Raw genomic sequence first — 19,964 nt, 5'->3', positions numbered from 1 at the left:
ACAACATTTACATTTCTTTATTGGCCTCTGTTAGAGCTTTTATATAACAGCTCAGGTTTGTTTATTGTGCCGTGTGATTGCCGACTTCCGCGACTGAATTTCCCCGCAGGAGAGCGTATACATATTATTTAATCACCATCAAATAAAATAACAATACGTAGGCAGAAGCTTGAGTCACTTTGCCAGGTGCTCTTGTCTCGAGGTGTAAAAACAGCCCCATGAATTCTTGTAATGAAATGAAAACATTTTCATACATCAGAGTGATGGAAAGGGATGTGTGGCTGCCGGCTTTGAGGAAGATTTCAGCACATTTAAGCTGCACTGATTGCAATTTCACAAAAAAAAAGCAGATCTTTTCCAAACATGGCTCTTGATTTGGTTCAGAAAAAGAACCAGACGAGAATCAGTGCAACCGGAAAAGATCCATTTCTGCCATTTGAAATAAATATGGATTAGTATTAAGTAATCAGATGATGAGCTCAGCACATGACAACTCCGTCAAGCTGTTTACACGAGCTAACAATGTGAGTGTTTGAGGAACTACGGCTGGTACTTTCACGGGGAGTTCATAGAAATATTATTAGAGCAGATGTAACCACCAAACAAGTCATAACAAGACACTTTAACACTTTAAATACCGATAACTGACTAGAAGTTACTGTATTTCCAGATTTCGTACTTCATCTGAGGTCCAAAGAAAAACTTCTGGTTTTGCCACGACTTATAAAGAATTACAAAAACAGCAGAGTGCCCTTTTGAGAAGATTAAACCAAAGAAAAACTACTTTTAAATCATTAATTCATTCATCTTCTGTAACCGCTTGTTCCTGTTAAGGGTCGCGGGGTCTGCTGGAGCCTATCCCAGCTGTCATCGGGCGAGAGGCGGGGTACACCCTGGACAGGTCGTCAGTCTATCTCAGAGCAGACAACCATTCACACCTACAGCCAATTTAGAATCACCAATGAACCTAACCAGCATGTCTTTGGACGGTGGGAGGAAGCTGGAGTACCCGGAGAGAACCCACGCAGAACCTGGGACCTTTTCTCTGTGAGGCATCAGTGCTAACCACCTCGCCACTGTGCCGCCCACTTTTAAATCAATAAAAGATTTATTGAATATATTATCAGTTGGGTTAGTCTACCCACAGATTGACTTGTTGCCTCGGCTTCACCGTCTGAGAAGAGGAAGGAAACGGTCACCACGTAACCAAAATACCAAACAACACAGAGGACAGAGGGGCGGTTTTATTTTGGTGTCGATACGTGGGTCTATTCGAACCCACATGCCAAATGAGGAGGTGTAACAATGTTGTGATTCCTCCCAGTCGTGACGCCCGTGGGAAGGCCGGGGCCTTGAGCCGCTAACGCCGTCACTACACAAACAACTCACCAGCAACAGATAACAGATGAGAGGAGGGGGAGGAGGGGGCGGGGGAGGATGGGGGGGAGATTCAGCAACAGAGTGACACTGACATTTTCCCACTGACCAAACACCTCCAACCCTCTAAAGGGTAGACAGTAAAAAACTGAATAATAAAGGGAAAAGGGTGTCGTGCTCTTAGAATCTGATTCAAAAGGGCAACTGCTCGCTGCAATGCAAATGAGCTCCTGTGTCTGAGCGAAATGGCCTTTTGTCTTCACCATCTAAAGTGTCCCGAGACTACTCTGGAATTACCCCATGAGTCAGTGCTCCACGGCATGAAAAATGCCCCCACGGTTTGAGGAACAGTCAATCTCAGTTAGCGTCACTTTGACGCTAGAGACAAAAACTAGAAGCTGTGAAACGTACAGTTCCCTTTCTATCCAGTGTGACTCTTCCTTTTCTTGAGAAAAGACGCCTCCCCCACTGTCCACTTCCTCTTTTCTCATCATTTTCTTACTTAATAAATTATCGTTTTTTATTTGTTTCCCAGAAATCAAGCACTAGCTTCTACACGCAAAGAACTGAAGGGGTCATAAATTTGTATTAACACTCTTGTGTGTGTCACTTCCTGTTTAACGCGACAGGGAGATGCTCCACAGAGAGCTGAACATAATGTTTCACTAGCGGTCACCTCTGCACGCCTCATTAACCTCCCATCATTCATTGCCCGACCGGACATGGGATAGAAAAGCCTCTTCCCCCTGCACCAAACTGTCACATAGGAGCGGAAAAACACAGTCACCACGGTCCAACGGCACTGGACTCTCTGGTACCAGCCCCAGTTCAGACTTTAAGCCTATTTGCAATCCTTTCTGCTCAACCTGTGCTTGATTGAACATGCCTTTGCTAATAGGGACTGTGTGGAGCTGCTGCAAAGTTAAAAAAATTTAAAAACACTGACGTAACCATGTCCTCTATTTCATTTCACGTCTCATGGCAAGAAAATTTATTCAGAAGGAAGAATGACTCAATCGATTCAGTTCAAAGCGGTGAAGGATCTAATAAGGAAACTTCAACCTGTTTGACTCCCCACACCTGTGGCCTGCTATTAGATTAGCCCGCTAGCTCATTTAAAGTTAGCTGTTACTTAATTTTAACTAGTTTGCTTGTGAGTTTGCTGTCGGGTGCATCCATCTTAAAGACCCAAAAGATTAAAATTACACATTATTATTATTAATATAAGTGATTTTTAATCATAACTTCACTAAGGTTTGGTTCCGTCTTTGTGAATCCCTTTGGACCTGTGGTGGCGGAGCGAGGAAAACCATTTTAAAATGGTAAAGTTACGTATTAATTGCAAAATAAGCTAAATATTTAACATGTTCCTCCTTGAAAACAACATAACTGTTTCCAAGACAAGCTACGATGACTGAGCTAGGACTCATTCAGCGTCGCGGTAACGCCGTTGGAGACAAACAGCAGTGAAAACGTGTCAGTAGTTCCAGCTCCAGCTAGAGAAGATGCGCAGCTCGCTGGCCGCATGCTAACCGTTGTGGTGATTGAGTTGCGCAGGTCTGCCTGTGTGTCAGGGGGAGATAACATGGCCTCTCTCTCCCTCTCCAGCTCACAGCAAACGGACGTGAATGACGACTTGTTCAAATGGCCCGTCACTATGGAAACCATCTACAAAAGCATCCCAGCTATTCACACGGAGGAACACTGAGGCTGCGGAAGAAAGGGAGGCAAAGGGAGAGAGAGAGGAGGGGGGGGGGAGAAAGGGGGAACGACGAGGGCAAAAAGAGAGAAGCAGATTGAAGAAGTGGAGCAGGGGAGAGCGAAGGGAGGAGGGAGACGAAAGTAGCGAGATAGATCATCAGAAGCTCACAGCAACGGAGGGTGGTTCGAGAAAGAAGAAAAAAATAATAATGGAGAAAGAGGGAATGAGGCCACAGTTGTGAGAGACTGGCATGTGAGACAGCGTGGCAGAGGAGAAGAAGAAGAGATGGGAGGTGGAGTGAAGGCTGGACGACGCTGCTCTGCTCTGCTCTGTTTGGTGCATCCAGATAAAAAAAAAAAAATGACCCTCAGCTCTGTAGGTTTGGACATATTTCCCCCTGACGCACACAAACACACAGCAGACATACAGTAGACAAAGCCATGTCTGTGCTCAGTGTTCTCCGGGAACAAAAAAAAAGCTGTGCCCATTGCCATGGCAGTGCTCTTCAGTGTGTTCAGCAATGTCGCTCCCCATTACAAGCAGACACTGCACCAGCCGCTGCCGCCACCGCCGCCGCCGGTTTCTTTTAAAATATTTACCACACAGTAAGTCATAGCTCGAGATCTGAGAGGAATCCTGATTAGGGGACATGAAAACTAACCGGTGGTGGTGTTTAAAGGATACAGGTTAGTACCATCACAGTCCCTCCTGCTCCTCCACACTCAAGACACCAAGCACTAAATCTCCTTAGCAGGCACTTTGAAGAAAACATAAATGAACACATATTTACAAAGAAAAATCCAGATGGGACACAAGCATCTGGAGGGGAAGTTGATTAAAAGAAAGAAGAAACATGAAGAGTTATGGATTGTGGAAACATTTTTTACTTCACACACTTAAGCCGGCCACAAATATGGTGTTTTAACTTAAAAATGAGGATTTAGAGGCGACACGAACGCAAACGAAGATCCGGCTGAGCTGAAAAGCTTTTGGAAACGGAGCTCTCTGGAGTTGTACGATACCAAGAACAGAACAAAAATAATCTGACCCTGCTAACATCTGTACCGTCAGTGTGTTTGTCCATTTTTTTTTTTTTTTTTTTTAGTCTGAAGCTGCAGACTGCAAAAACAATTCAGCTGTCAAAGTTAGACCAAATTGACAGTGTGTCTGAATTCAGTCCGCTTCTGGAAGCTTCTCACGGAGTTACAGATCTCAGGCAACATCGAATCGATTCGCCTACAGTCAGGTTTCCCGATACATACTCTCATATTATGAATATCATTTGTAAGTACGAACCTATCAAGAAACCTAGACCCTGTTGGTGCGTTTTCATAGTAACTTCATGCTGTCAGTCGACCTTGCTCCCTTAAAAGTTCCTCATATTATCACAAGAATACTGTAGAATACATCACTCTCATCCCCGTACGCCGCTTACGAACGTCCTCTAGTAATTATTCTGTGTGCTATTTAAAGTGGATTCTGTGGACACAAGAGCAGACTAAAAGCCTGGCATGTAAATGTTAATGTAGGGGAAGCTGAGCGATACAAGGCCGAGACAAGAGGAAAAACACTGCTAATTAGAGCAAAGTAGATTTTCTTTTTTTTCTTTCCCGTCTTCTCACAGGGGAGAAGGTGTGTCGGGGCTGTTGAAAATGAAAAGCGGAGGGCCGGTGGGGTCTTGTTTCGCAGGCTTGCCCTGGCCAACAGAGCTCATTCAGAGGGAAATAAATAAAGTAATTAGGGATAGGACTGTGGGTTTTTATCATTAAGAGCTCAGAGGTAATTTGGAAGGCAAAATAAAATCTACTCGAATCACTTCAATGAAAAAAATAAATTCAAAAGACAGATTAAAAACTGTAATAACCCGCTTCTGCTGCATTTAATTTATTTTTAGTGTCATATTAGCGATTCAAAGTGATTCCGACGTGTAATGGTACGCTGTCACAGCGGGCTGGCACACGGCGAGTGACCTGGTTTTATTAGCAGGCAGCGCTAGAGCCTAGTGGTAAAATTGACATCATGCAGCTAGGACCAGAAATCACCAGTGTCAAGAAGCAAGAGAAGCTTCGGGGTAAAAAAAGAGTCGATGAGGCTATGGACTCAAGAAAAATCTTACAAAACTAAACACTGGGTCATTTTTTTTTGTATTTATTTGTCATAAATTGTGCTAATTTGTGAATCTAATGTGACATTCTTTGTGTGTGTGCGTTTACGAGGCCACTGCAGCTCCTTCTGGATGGCGTCCAGTTGTTCTGCTACCTCTGGCCGTGTTCCTTTTTCTGAACAGTTGAGCCCTCACCTGTTTCTTAACTATAAATACCACCGGGGGCATTTGTTGGATTTCACAACCAAGGCAGAGGCACCTCGACGGGGGAGCGAGGGCTATGAAAAGTTCAAGCGTGTTGACAAACCACACACGGACGGAATTTCCTTGGTGACCGTGCTCTGACAAAGACTCTGACAAAGACAAGAACTAGCTTCTTGTTTTGCTTGCACTTTGAATGGAAATTATTTGCGGGTGACTTCCTAGAAATGTATGTTCCTGTGATTTTAATACCAAAGTCCAAAGAGTCCCTTAACTCAGTGCCCGTCATATATTCATAATGTATGTCCAAGAGAACAAAGGGCGGCTAGTCATGTGAAGAAAATGTTGAGTGGTACGAATAGCTAAACGTCTCACAGTCATCGCAGGACAAAGGTCTTCACGCCTCGTCAACTAATCCTCCACACAGTCCTCCACTCAGATACACAGTGTTGTCTCACCATCTTTCTCTCGGCCGTTATCTGTGTCGCATCAGACGCGGACACACAGCGGCTGTTCGGATGCCGGCGGCTCGTGAACACGCGCTCGGTGCCTGACGGCCGACGTCGGGATGCCTGCTCCATCCTGTGTTTTTATTATTCTTTTATTGCGAGGGCGAGGGGGGGCTGCCAGCGGAGCGAGGAGAGCAGGGCAGAGCAGGAGGGGACCGGAGAGCCATTTCCCCCTACGGCCCATCTTGACACAGATTTCATGCAGCATCTCCCTCGAATATCACTCCTTCCAATTCACCTCTCCAGTCCTATCACATGCAGCCTTCAGGGTCACCTACTACCATCATAACGTTGGTTTTCCCTGCCCACCTGGTTAGATTAGGTAGAGCAGATTGGTTTCTAACAGGGAACAGGGAATGAAGGGGAAGAGAAGGCAAATTTGTTTCAATTCTGCTCGGGGAAAACTATTTGCGGTATATGCTGCCAAATTTGGGGAGAGACGCGTCAGGCGATAGCACGGGGCTGAGTACAGCTTCCTTGTTAGTCCAATCACTGTCAAGGGAGGTCGGGAAAGAGCGCAGCAACAGAAAAAGGCTGAAGGGCAGAAGAGTGAGACGATAAGGCAATAAAACATGGACTCTGCTATCTATCGCTTAACCGTCTCAATAATTAGGCGTCGTGAAAATTTGATCCTCTTTTCTCCCGTGTCACCTCATAAAGAGCAGCATCGAGCTGTCACAACAGCTTTAAAAAGAGGAATAAAACAGCAGAAGCCTCTATGAATTGTTGATTGGGACTTGATACCTGAAATTCTGACTGGAGGGGGGGGGTTATTAGACAGGTAATTGGATTAGAGGTTATCATCATGTCTCATATGCAAATATAACAAAGCAAGCTGAAATCAGGGTGTGAGGTGTGTGCTCGTCTATGCAGAGTATACGCATTAAAGTCAGTCAACAGGGAAATAACTGATAAGTGTGTGCAGCAGCGATAAAGAGATAATTACACTAAGGGCTTTACCCACAGCTTGTTGTTTAGCTGCAAAGATGAGCAGGTGCATGATTGCATAAATAAGGCGCTGCAGTTTGAACTATTTCTTCCAGGAGGAAGATAATTGCTTTTCATTTTTTTGCATTAATGACTCAAGGACGACTGCGATGACTGAGGCCCATTTTCGGGTGATTACTTTGCAGAAGCTGCACAGCTGCGTGGTGCGCCCCGATGATGACGGCTTGTGCATGCGTGCCTCCTCTGCAGAACTCCTGTCAGTACAATCAGCCATTCTTCCCCCTCTGCCCACTAAAAGCTCTCAGCGTGAGCAATCCCTTCAAATCCTCCATCTCCCTCCTTTCATCTGTGCTCACTCTGAGCACTCTGGACAACTCTTTGTGAACCCATCTCCTCCCGCCTCAGCTTTCTCTATACATTTACCTCTCCACCTGCGCCTCTGTCTCTCTCTCATTCCCTCTCTCTCTGAGCCATGTGAGCTGGCGACCCTCTCAGCCCTCTCTATCCGGGCTTACTGTCCACGTGGCCTGGAGCGGATTACATTCTTGACATCACCATGCCAGATGTTTACGACTAAAATAGACGGAACAACTAGCTTCACCACTAAGTCAAACAAATGCTTTTAGCCGTCGCATCGCATTTTGTACTTGTACTTGAGCAGGTTTCTCTTTTTTAAAAGGTAAACACCGCCTGACGATCACCTGCGTTTCCTTTAATTCCGTTGGTCTTCATTACTTCCACACTAACTCCCATTCTCCTATTTTTACCCCTTTTCCTCTTCAACTCAACCCCCACCGCCCCACCCCACCCCAAAGTCTCATCTTCCTTCCTCCTGCAGCGTCCGCTTCCAGCTCTACCCAGCGAGCCGGCATGGAGATCAAATAGCCGACGCGGCGCCCACTGTAACATACACATTAGCATGATTAAATTGGCCATTGCCTGCCCATTTATTAAAAGCCTCTCTGTGCTGGGTGGGAGGTCTTTCTAGCTGATGAGCTGAGTGGCAAAGGGGTGGGCAGTGAGTGTCATGTGTGCGTAAGCCAAGTCAGGAGAAGTTAATGAGGGTTGCAGGGGTATTTCCGAACACAGTGCTAGCTCTTCCTGTAGGCAATTTCAGGTGATGTGATAGAGAGAGAGAGAGGCCACTGAGTAGTGATATCTGGGAAGGAAAAAGTGGGCGTTGGGCCACAGCTCTGGTAGTTGCTGTACAGGAGATTTAGAGCTTATTCGATTGTTAGACGGAGCTCAGTTTGTTTTGAACCGTGCGCCTCTGTTTTCCACAAGCCACTTTACGTGGACGCAAGACTCTTTCCACACTTTGCACTGCACCCTCAGCAGTTTAAAAGAGGAGGATTAGACACAGGAGTGTGCCTCTCGCCTCGTCTGCCGGGGAGCACAGTTGCCTAATCTCTCACACTGAGGAGAAGGGATTTGGGAGAAATGACCTGTGCTCACTTCACTTCCTCCAGCTTCCCTTCCTCGCATATCCTCCAAGATGAGAGAAAACACAGCGCTGCATCCTTCCTTCCTTCCCTCCCTCTCTCCCTCCGTCACTCCCACTCGAGATTTTTCATTTTCTTCTTGGATGGCTTTACGCTCATCAGCATGCAGCGCCACACGGCTGCTCCTCGGGACCAGGCAGGCAGGCGGCAGACAGGCAGGCAGACTTGTCAATAAAGGAACCACAGTGATGGGGCACCTCATCGAGGCCTTCAGCGCCGCCGCTGACGTCTCTCTCAGCCGCCCGAGCTCCCTCGGTTAATGAGCACGTAATTGTTGAGCAAGCAGAAGCGAAAAATGGGAGAGTGAAGAAGAGAAAGAGGCTACGAGGTTGGAGGTGAGGGAAGCACAAGGACAGGCTGTTCTAGTGGAGGAAGTGAGGCACAAAATAGCCGATTTGCCCTAAAATGTGCGTGTAGTACAGTCAGAGGCAAGAGAAGGAGGAGGAAGAACGCTGCGTATAAACCAAAAAGGACTGTAGGGGGAACGGTGCTCGGTGGGAGGTGACATTGAGAGCAAACACTTTCAAGGACAACATGGAAATATCACATCCAGTCGCTACAAGGCAGCCACGAGTCGTGCTGAGGCCGTTGCGAAGCAGGAGAAAGAAGGAGATCAAGGACACGTAGCGATGCGTAAAAAAAAAAAAAAAAAAACATATCTGACAACAAGAACTAGCAGGTGGCAGAGTTACTTGGTAGGAATGCTGAAAGACCGTTGACCCGAGTGGTTCTGGCTGATGCCACAGCCAGTTTTAACATGTTTGGATTTAGTATTTCAAAACCACAGCCAAGAAGCAGCATTCCACGTTTTACTTGGCCATGCAGGTATAAATAGCGCACCACCTCTGGCATTTTTATGGCGTTAAATGACGCGCAAGGAGGTCAGGTTTAGGGGTTTAGGTGCTGGGACAGAACTAGGCATGCTAGCACGCAACATGACTGCAGGCTGACGTGCCAATAGTAAATTTGGCACCATTTAAAATAGTTCTCGGTGTTGTTAGTAAAGGGATGAGAGTGTGGGACTGGAGGTTTTCTGGTTTCCATTCGTGGTCCGAGGAATGCCGACCAATGGCTTTTGAGCGGGCGCGCTCGGCATGTCGCGCTCCCTAACCAAATACCTCGACCAAAGCTGTTGTAGCGGTTTCAGAAAGTCTCTCGGCTTCGTTCTCATGGTTGCTAGTCTGACAGAAAGTCTTGGCCAGGATAGGCGCGTTCACCGAAAGCCTCCAAAACTGTGGCCTCCAGAAAAACAAGTCACCGCTTTCCGGATTGTCGGCACGTTATCTCCAGCGGGGAACGGTAGCATAGTTAAGCTTTTAGGATGAATGGGGCTAAAGACACAGATATACGGTCCATCGTTAAGATTATACGGCATGAAAAACCATGAACTACACAAGGACATTCAGAGGAATTTGAGACAGACGGTGTGATATGCTTAATCTACTCTTGAACTTTTGGCCCCGCTGTAAAAAATAAATGCAAATCACTACAAACTGCAGGAGATTTTATGCCTGGTAACTTTAGTAGAGCTTGACCCCTTTCTCCCGCAGTCTCAAATACACAAATGAGGCAAAATCTAATGTCCTGAAAATGTTTTAGCACCTATTTTGATAATTAAGTACCAGACAAATTATACCAGGAAGCTCAGTTTCCCAAATATGAGCAGCTAAAAGACAGTCAGGGAGGCGTGAGAGGTTTTATACTGAATTATTTTTCTTATTTAAGTTGCCTTTATGTATTTCTTTCTCTTTTTTTTTTTTTAATCTTGCTCTGATTGCCACTTTGAAGACAGCTACGACGACGACAGCTGAGTTTCACTCTGGCCGCCGCATGCAGTGCCACTCTCCCATGACCACCCAGGCTGATTTTAAATGAATCTGCGCTCTGATTGCAGGGCTCCCCGCTACTTCTTACTCCCCGGCAGACACCCGAGCAGCAGAGCAGAGACGCAGCCCACATGTCTGCATTAGCCCGTGATGCTCCAGGCGATGCAAGAGAGGCCGTCTTTAGCAGGGGAACATGATGGATGTAATATAGATATGCTTATCTATCATTAAGCCTTGCTCTGCCCTCCCTCAGCCTCTCAGTAGGGGAAGGGGCGGAGGGATTTCAATCAGACCAGAGAAGAGTATAACTCTAGCGAGACATGCTGAGGCCAACAGCTAATCAGTCATGTCTCTATGGAGAAGACACAGACTTCACAGCGGGAGCATCCATCTTTAAGCCTGTCTACTAGACTTGCTTTTTGTCAGTCGTCTGACCTTGCTCCCCTACCTCTCGTTTCTTTTTCCTACAGTGCTCGGGCCAAGTCAGACCTCTCTGCGGCATCCTGCTACTTGTGTGGGAGAGATCCCGAATCGCAAACTAGCACAGTGACAGCAGCTAGGAGGCTGTCAAATCCCGGTGCCCTCAGCGTCTCCCCGTTAGCATCACGAGCCTCAGTAACGGCACAGTGGTGCTAAGTATGGAACATAAGGACGGGACGTGATGAACACTGAAGGGAGCGGTCGGAGGGTAGATGGGGAATGGAAGAGGTGGAGCCCGGTGGAGGAAGCTAGCTGCTCAGAAGGCTCTATAATTAGCTGCAGAAGATCAAATGACTTTTAATGGGTTTGTCTGAAAACAGCCGACTGTTTCAGATTTGCGCTCTGAGCTATATTCATATCTCATCAAACTAATGGAATTCTCCGGAGTGCTTGATTGGTTTTTATCTCAGATCAAAATGGCTGATAGAGGTGTGCAGCTGCAGGATTCATTAGCTGCAGTTTTTCTATTATGTGAGATGGAAATTACTGCAAAGAAAAAAAAATGCACACATGTCAAACGACAGACCTTAAAGGAGTCATCTGACAGCGCCCGTGAATTCATGGTGTGATGCACAATCATTGCCGCTGCAGGAGTAATTTCTCATGGACGTGAGAGTGAGAAGGGGCTTCTAATAACTTCTCGTGACAGATAATGGAAACCTCCACTGGTCATTAGTTAAAGAATTAAAAGGAGAAATACTACTAGGATAATATCAGGGTCATAGCTCAGCCGCTGCCAGGTCTGAGCGGAGGGAGGTCTGGTGCAGAATAATAAATATGCTGCCTACAATCAGGCCTTGAGCCCGCAGCAGTAACACGCAGCAGCAACACACACCATGCAGCAAGACGTGCCAGTGGAAGGGTGGGGGGGTGGGCTGTCCAGAGAAGAAACAATTTCCCGATCAATTGATTAGTCAATCACCAGAAAATGAACTGCTAATGCTGATAAATGAGTCGGCACAGGATATTTCCTGGTTCCAGCCTCTCGAAGGCGGAAGAGGTGTCGCATTTTTGTGTTTGATGTAATCGTAGATTGACAAGAACAGGTCATGTTGTGCTCTTGATCCGCAAATGAAATGTATAAAATAATAAATGTGCTTTATTCGAGGTTGATGCTGAGGAAATATATAAAGGTAAACACAGCGCTTGGCAGGACGGCGACTTGCAAAGGATGCTCTCTGTAAAATTATTTATGTTTCACTCTGTTTGCGTGTCTACGAGCGTCATTTACTCCTCAAGGTTTCTAATTCAGGCTGCGTTCGTTCAAACGACTTCGTGATCTGGGGTTTTCTATTCTGGGCCGAGGTATCTCTCATTAATGTTTTGCCTTCTCCTTAAATTATACAACACACAAACATCCTTCATGTACCGGAGCTCCGAGTCCGAGGGCAGGGAAGGGATCTGCAGCCTTTAGCTCTTCATCATGCATGAACACCTATTATTGAATTAATTACAGAGCATGAGGGTAGGAGCTTAAAGATAATTAAGGGGGGGGAACTCAAAGGGAAATTTTTCATCTATTTTCTATTATGGGAGTTAAAAAAAAAAAAAAAGTTCTTTTAGCCGCTCTTTTCCTCTCCCCTCCTTTGTTAGGTCTGTATCACAAGTGGATCATCCTACGGGGCTGCTGTTTGTCCTTGGCCACCTTCTCCTTGAGAAAATGCTGTATCAGACAGGCTGCTAACAGGGCCGTCACATAGCTTGAGTACCAGCGGCGGCAGCAGCAGCACAGGCCTCTCTCTGGGGGTATAGAGTTACACTGCAATGCTTCTATCTCTTACCGTTCTGACATTTTCATTCCCCCCTCTCTAATCTCGGGAGGAGCAAAAAAAAAGAGAGGATAAACTTTGAAAAAAAAGAAGAAGAAGAAAGAGACAGGATGAAGTCCATGCTGCCCTTGGTTCCTATGGATGATACCATTTCCACTAGAGGCACGGGGGTAAAGCGGGGAGAGAGATGGAGCTGGAACTAACATGCTCTGTTTTCCCTGGCAGCGGATGGAGTATTTGTGCAGCGTTGCTCAGCACAACACAGCAGTATGGCAGCGAGGCAGCCTGCCAGTCATTCAGACGACCTAGACAAGATCAAGACAAGAGCACGACCTCCTTGCTAATTTCCTTGCATATTTGAAACCGTAAGTTAGAAGAACTGACTCCAACACAACTCGCCATTGGTCTCAAGTAGGGATTCTCGGGAAAATTGCTGCGGTTGTTGCTTGCAAATTGCAAAATGTTCGGACTCTTATCGCCGAAACAACACGGCCAAAACAGGATGTTGTGATGATGCAAGCAACAACCACAGCATTTTCGGCCGAAAATGGCCCGAAAGGCCGAAAATGCTGCGGTTGTTGCTAGCATCATCACAACATCCTGTTTTGGCCGTCACAAAACAGTGTTTTGGGTGCATCCCTAGTCTCAAGTCTCCACCAAGCAACAAAAAGAGCAGACGCCATGGATGTGATTGATGTGAAATGACTTCCAAAATCACGCCCAATGTGATGCCAAGACACAGAACATAAAAAGCTTCCCAGCATGCCGCACACACATTCAGAGGAACTAAGGATGGAGACGTATACTAATCCAGAAACAGACGCACACAAAGATAGAGCCACCCACGCACTCACGCACAGAAAACAAACAAAGACACATCAATTATAACCGAAGTTTGGAAAACGCTCATGTTCGGCAACAGAGGCAGAATTCAGTTGACGACGGGTTCAAACGAGAATAAAAACAGCCCCCGAGTAATTTATGCTCTTATATGGTTTGGTGCAGATGCGCGTGCAAACAGCAGCAGACAACACCTGGCTCACGGTTAAACGGGCTCTTTGATTCATAACTACCTGCCTCCATTTTTCCCCACTTTGTCCAAGTAAATAAAAGGCAGACAGAAAACAGTGCAAAGGCCCCGCCCGGGCCCGCGTATGACTCATTGATCTTAGAAAACAAAAGCTACTGTACGCAGCTGAATTAGGCCCTGTCCACACGTACGAAAACGATCTTTTTTCTCTCCGTTTTCGACGTCATCGTTTCAAGAAATATCCGCGTCCATACGGGTCCGTTTCTGCTCGACCGAAAACGCTACTTCCTATTCCAGGCCTATAAGTGGCGCTGTTTCGGTTTCAGAAATTCACCAAAATTGGAGAGGAAGAGGCGGAGCATGCGCACAAAGCCTGAGCGCTGTTTACAAATCGCCTTTTTTGCTCAGCGTGGTGGCACAGGAGCATGATATTTTGCCCTGGTAACCCTAATAGGCTCAATATCTTCTCCAGCAGGAAAACTAGCATGTAGTCCGCCATTGTTGTTGATGTTGTTATGAGACGTTTCGCTCACGGGAGGTGTAAGGCTGCTGGGGGGGGGGGGGGGGGGACGCATACGATGACGTCATCGTTTTCGTTTTTCTGTGTCCACAAGGAAACGCTAGAGCTGCGTTTTCAAATTTATCCACCCTGGGACCCGTTTTCAGAAAAGTGCGTTTTAGGGCTATGCGTTTACAGGATACGTCTGGACGCTCGGCCAAAACGATTAAAAAAACCTCCGTTTTGGCGTATTTGCGTTTACGTGTGGACAGGGCCTTAGACCGGGATGGGACGTCAGGGAATGTTTTCTTTCCTCACAACGGACAAACAGGGACTGGGGACAAGACGTGCAGGGCCGCAGCAGAGATGCAAGTGCACAATATCTCATAGATAGCGCAGCAGATATTTTATTCATGGGAAGAAAATCTCAAGCAGCAAAGAGTGACTCACGGAGCCACGGGGACACACAAACACACACACATGCAGGCCGAGCAGGGGGTTGACAGGGTTTAACTCACCTACACCGACTTCCTTCTCTCTGTCAAACAGAAACCAGGCTAAAAAATGGCAGGGTTCCTTTTAAGGGGATTAAAGGGGGGTGTATTTGTCTACTGAACATGCCACAGTGTATAGTCACTTTGACTGCTATCACAGGAAGAGAGCTGCTCGCAGCACAATAAAGCAAGCCGTTAGCACTTCAGGCTACGCATTCCTGAGCACTCCGGCGCATAAACCAACAAAAGACATTCTCCTGCACCCGCGCCGGGCCTGGCTATTGTTGAGACTCAGGTGTAGAGGTGTTCACCTTGGCTGCACATGCACGAGGAGGATTGTCACGGGCGCCCTACATATGGCAGGCGGTCTGATGCAACTTAAGCGGTGTGCAGTCATGGGTGCACTGATCTGAACCCGCTCACTCCGAGCCAATTCCTCGCCGCCCAGGATCTCTCACTGAGAAAAGTGACTAAATATGTGATGAGCTGCAAGGAGGAGGAATCCGCCGCGCAAACACACAACCACACATTTCCAGTTGCAGGGGGAAAAAATGGAGACAACTCTGCTCACTTGGGGTAATTAGAGCGCACGCGGAGCCTGAGAGACAAAGCCTGGCATCGTGAGAACAAGGCTCGCCTGATGAGGCCTCTCTATTTAAATCCCCGGGATGAGCTGAGAGTGTGTCTGTCGATGGAAACGCTCCAGGAGACGCGCGCACGAGCTCGGAGGAGGAAAACAGCCAAGACGGTGAAAGTGAAGACAGGGAGTCAGGAGGAGACAGAGAGCTGCAGACGAGCCGAGTGGCAGGAAGGTGTCTTTGAGGAACTGAAAGGACAGAGATTAAGGGCTGAGATTCAATCAGACATCCCTTCCTACTGTTAGTCATAGAGCACAGATCAGACTTTGGTGCTGCGCGAACGCCATTGATATTACACACAGGTGACTCACTGTGTTCTGTGGCACTTTGAAGTCGGTTTGCATCTGCAGGCTGTGGAAATGAAGGGTATGACTGAGTGTGTGTGTGTGTGTGTGTGGGGGGGGGGGGGGGGGGGGGTGAGGGGAATGAGTGAGCGTACGAGTGTGTGTTTGGGCAGGGCTTTGGGATTAGTACCTTTCCCTTTGCAGATCTACAAGCACCCACTATTTCTTGTCGCTAAGAGGATTCGCAGGATACGGGGTTGTCCCGACAATTGAAAGCAAGGTTTTAGGCGCTAATCTACAAACCCAAGGGCAAGCGCGGCTGATTGTCTACTGATGGAGCACATGCCACCGCCTTCAAGTTGATTGACAGGGCAGAGCGTGGAGGTCAAAAAGGCAATCTTAACAGCTTACAGGAGAAAGAGGAAGCAGCCTACGGAGGGCTGTAACTGTGCTCTACCACCCACTACAATGTACTGAGAGAGAGATCATTATCAAGTGCTACTGGTTGTTTTGTTTTTTTTGCTAACAGTCTAGCTCTCCCCTCTTTCTGCTCCGTGTCTCGATCACCTCTGTATGGTAACGACACTCTGGGTTGTCTGAGGCCATTCAGGGGCACACAAAGGGCCCTCATTGAGAATCACTCAGCCCCGCTAAAGGACGGCTCCACAGCTCCCGCCCCAACTATCACGACCAAGCAGGGGCACTCATTCACATGCAATTGTTCACTATCAGCCCGTATCGAGACCAAATACCCACGCGAAAGCACACGGGAGCGCACACTTTAATACCAACGCTCGCGCACATTTAGCGATAAGAGGGAAAATGCTGCTGCAAGAGAACTGCAATAAGTGCAGCCCCACAGCCATTTCTTTTTTTGGTTCTGCTGCACAAATCTTCTCCCTGCGCTTAAGTATCCAGCGTCTCTGCGCTTCTCTTGAATGGCTCTGCCTTTCCTTTGCTCTAGGGCCACTCTCGACTATTCTGTGTTTGCAAACAGTCCACACAGAGCCAAAGTCACTCCGCCAGCGAGAGCTTAACGCTGCAGATTCTGAAGAACTCCCTTCCCAACAAGCTCCGTCTTGCTTTGAATTCAGACACGTGTTGATATATTTGATGCCACAGGCCAACAGTCTTTTCCAGCTTCATGACAGGAACAAAAATGCGATGTGGTGTTGCGCAACGCTGCATCTCTTGGTCGTTATAATCTCTGCTTGCTTAACTCAGCAGAGAATAGAATGTAGTGAGTGCATTAGCTGTTCCATTAATCCAGCGGGAGCCAGCGAATGCCTCGGTGTGATGCAATTCTCTGGGTAAACCTGCTCTGTGGTTGTAGCCTACGCACTGTTTCCAAACTAGCCCCGCAAAACATGCAGCTGCTCATTCCCCTGTTTTCCACAAGTGAGTGAAATTTTTTTGGATATGATTAAAAAAAAAAATCCCCTGTTATGCCACCGGAGATTGGGGAGCCTGTGACACAGAGACGCCCAGACGAGAGGGGTGAAACACAGCTGAAGAAACAAAAGCTCACAATCTGGCACTCTCACAGGTATCTGACAAAACACGACCGTTTACACAGCTGAAGAAACTGGCTAATCCCACAATGCTTGAAAAGGGAGGAAGTACAACGTAAGAGAGCTGCTTTTTTCCCCCCAATGCCACCCTGACAATCACAAAGAGAAGAGGAACAATGGAAGGTGAGAGGCGGACTCGGAGCGATAAACCATCCCCGACCAACAGTGAGCGGGTCTCTGCCCTCTCTGGCTCATAAACTCAAGTTTAAGGTCCAGAGGAGCGAGTGCAGTCAGCAGTATCTGCCTCGGCTCATCAGCTAGCTCGACATAGTCTGCACACACCAGCAGCTTCACTGGCAAACGGCAGCAAAAGCAGGTAGTTGTTTTTCAGCTGTCCAGTCTCGACGCGCTTCAAACTACTGACAGTTACGCAGTGAAAGGGCCGAACAGTCCTGGCTTTGAATAAAAATTAAAGAAAATATTAGGGATACACCGAAAATTTTCGTCAGAAAAACCGAAAATCCACTTCTGGTCCATTTTCGGCCGAAATTTTATCACCGAAACAACACGGCCAAAACAGGATGTTGTGATGATGCAACAACCGCAGCAATTTTTGGCACCAAAAATTTTTGGCTGAAAAAACAAAAATGCACTTTTGGTCCATTTTCAGACGAAATTTTATCGCCGAAACAACACGGCCAAAACAACACGGCCGAAACAGGATGTTGTGATGATGCAACAACCGCAGCAATTTACGGGCACCAAAAATTTTTGACCAAAAAAAAAAAAAAAAAAAAATGCACTTTTGGTCCATTTTCAGACAAAATTTTATCGCCGAAACAACACGGCCGAAACAGGATGTTGTGATGATGCAACGACTGCAGCAATTTTCCGGCACCAAAAATTTTCAGCTGAAAAACCGAAAATGCACTTTTGGGCCATTTTCAGTTTTTTTTGGCCAAAAATTTTCGGTGCATCCCTAGAAAATACATTTTTTTTTTGTTCATATTTCTGTTTCACGCTACATGTGTATATTTGAAGGTTGCTTTGCCACTATTAAGTCTTCTGTTACAGTGAAACTAGAAGCAGCTGCAAGAAAAATGGATATGAATATTTGTATTCTGCGAGCGCAGTGTTTTATAGCCAGTGTGCAACAAAGAAAAAAAGCTTTGTCCTTCAGGACAGCCATTGATTAAACCACAGGAATCCTCAGCATACGCCTTTTAGTCAAGATGCACAAGCAGCCACCTTACATTTCTCAATTTAATCTGGGTGACTGATCAGGAAAATTCATTGATTTCATCCATTAATCATCTCAGGAGAGTATCGACCAGCACGTCCGTGTGGTTAGAGAGTCTGACTGAGGAGGCAATCATTGCAGAGGGGACAGGTCTTTTTAGAGAGAGCAGCAGCATAGATTTTGGTAGGGACACAATAACCATTATTTCCCCCCCCACACACAATGCCAGCCAATACTGCCTCAAAATGGCCGAGGTTTGTGCCGCCAGTGCAGGAGAGAATAACACTCCCTGATAACTACTTTGCACGGCACACAACTGTGCCAGGAGGAGACGTCTTGTTGGGAGTGTTTTGTCACGGTCGCTTCAACGCGGAGCAGGAACACTCGTGTTTACGCTCTGAAGGGGGTGACGGGGAGGGTGGTGGGGCTGTTTGCTCTGAAAAACGGGTGCATTGTTGTCCGATGACATACATGTCTGACACTGCAGGCGTCGGGAGCCCGGGGACGGTGACTGGTGAGGCAGCAGGAAAATGGGACACCAGGCAGGTAAAGTGTGCACACGTGGGAGTGGGTGTGTTTGTACAGGAGGACCTCCATTTGTTTTAGATGTTTCTAAATACATTAAACTCAACCAGTCTGTTGAAATGAGACAATAAAAAGACTGAACTCTGGTTTGCTGAAACAAGGGCCATCCTGTTGACTCAGGAGAGGCTAATAAAGAACCCCCCTCCCCTCTCCTCCCCTCCCCTCCCTCTGTAATATACATGCACACAGTTTGTAATCCATTGCAGGGGTCCTGTGTGTCCCCAAAAGGCCTGACTAAGCGCCCGTGGTCTTTCGTTTGATCTCTGCAGTAAACCCTGCTATAATTCAGGACATCCAGGCCCCACATTGTTCAACTCACTGCAACAAACTGCAATCAGAGCTGAGGAATGACCTGAACTCATGCGGATTAATATTTAACTAGACCCAACATGTATGAACACACTCAAGCATTTCAAACTACAGGAAAAGAAAGCAAAAAAGCAATAATTAAATAAAGCTTTTCTTCATTAACTGGAATAATCAGTCCCGTTACTTGAAGTCTGGGCAGAACTAGTCAAATCCTAATCAATATGTTCCCTATAAAACGAGATTTGATGGTGTATAAGAGATCAGCTAAGCCCAGCCATAAATACCTCACAGGGAAGAGGACAAGGCGGAGAAAAGATTTGCTTTGGCATGAAGAAAACACGCTGCTGATAGAAGCTGGCACACAATAAATCAGAGAACATTTCATGTCACATACCTCAATGTATCCGGCCAGCGTCGGGACCACAATGCCCAAAATAAGGACAGATATCGCTGGGACTGAACCCATCTTCCAGGACCTCCGGTTATGCTACTGTAAATAACTTATATATCCTGTGAGCTATATTTGTGAGGTGGCGTCCGGCGGGATAAAGAGCAAAGCAAGTCCTGGGAATGATCTGGCGATGCGTCCCGAAGAGCGAGGCGAGTCCTGCTCCGCTTGTTTTGTTACCCGAGCTCGAGAGAAAATGTTGGAGGGGACTGAGAGTCGGTCTCCTCTGGAAATGTGGATTGTGTGTCTGTGGCGTGGTGGCTCTGGCTCTGCTGCCTCCTCCTCTCCCTCCCTCCCTGCTCTGGTTTATGGGATCAACGGCAGAGCGCAGTGCGCCGCCAGGAGGCGGAGGCCGAGTGCGCACCATCCAGAACCAAAACCAGACACAACGGGACTCACAATTCAGCAGATTTTTTTCTTTATTCACTTTAATCCACAGCACAGTGTTGTGATTTATATTATATAGTTATTTGTAACAGACAAATAAATCAAATTCAGATTTCAAATG

General features: G+C 46.9%; 1 protein-coding gene across 2 annotated transcripts in view; it reads right to left on the bottom strand.

The window, feature by feature from the left end:
- aplp2 (amyloid beta (A4) precursor-like protein 2) overlaps positions 1–19,713 on the bottom strand; it is a 49,111-nt gene extending 29,398 nt beyond the window's left edge. For both annotated transcript variants that reach the window (XM_084558644.1, XM_084558645.1), the window contains exon 1: positions 19,403–19,713. In XM_084558644.1, coding sequence (XP_084414770.1) covers positions 19,403–19,474 — 72 coding nt within the window. In that variant the 5' untranslated portion in view covers positions 19,475–19,713. The remainder of the gene's footprint in view (positions 1–19,402) is intronic.
- Between the last annotated feature and the right edge of the window lie 251 nt (positions 19,714–19,964).

This window comes from Chelon labrosus, assembly GCF_963514085.1.
Source record: "Chelon labrosus genome assembly, chromosome: 13".
In the NCBI taxonomy this organism is placed as follows: Eukaryota; Metazoa; Chordata; class Actinopteri; order Mugiliformes; family Mugilidae; genus Chelon; species Chelon labrosus.
Note: the sequence above shows the minus strand (reverse complement) of the source record. Positions and strands in the feature narration are given on the sequence as shown.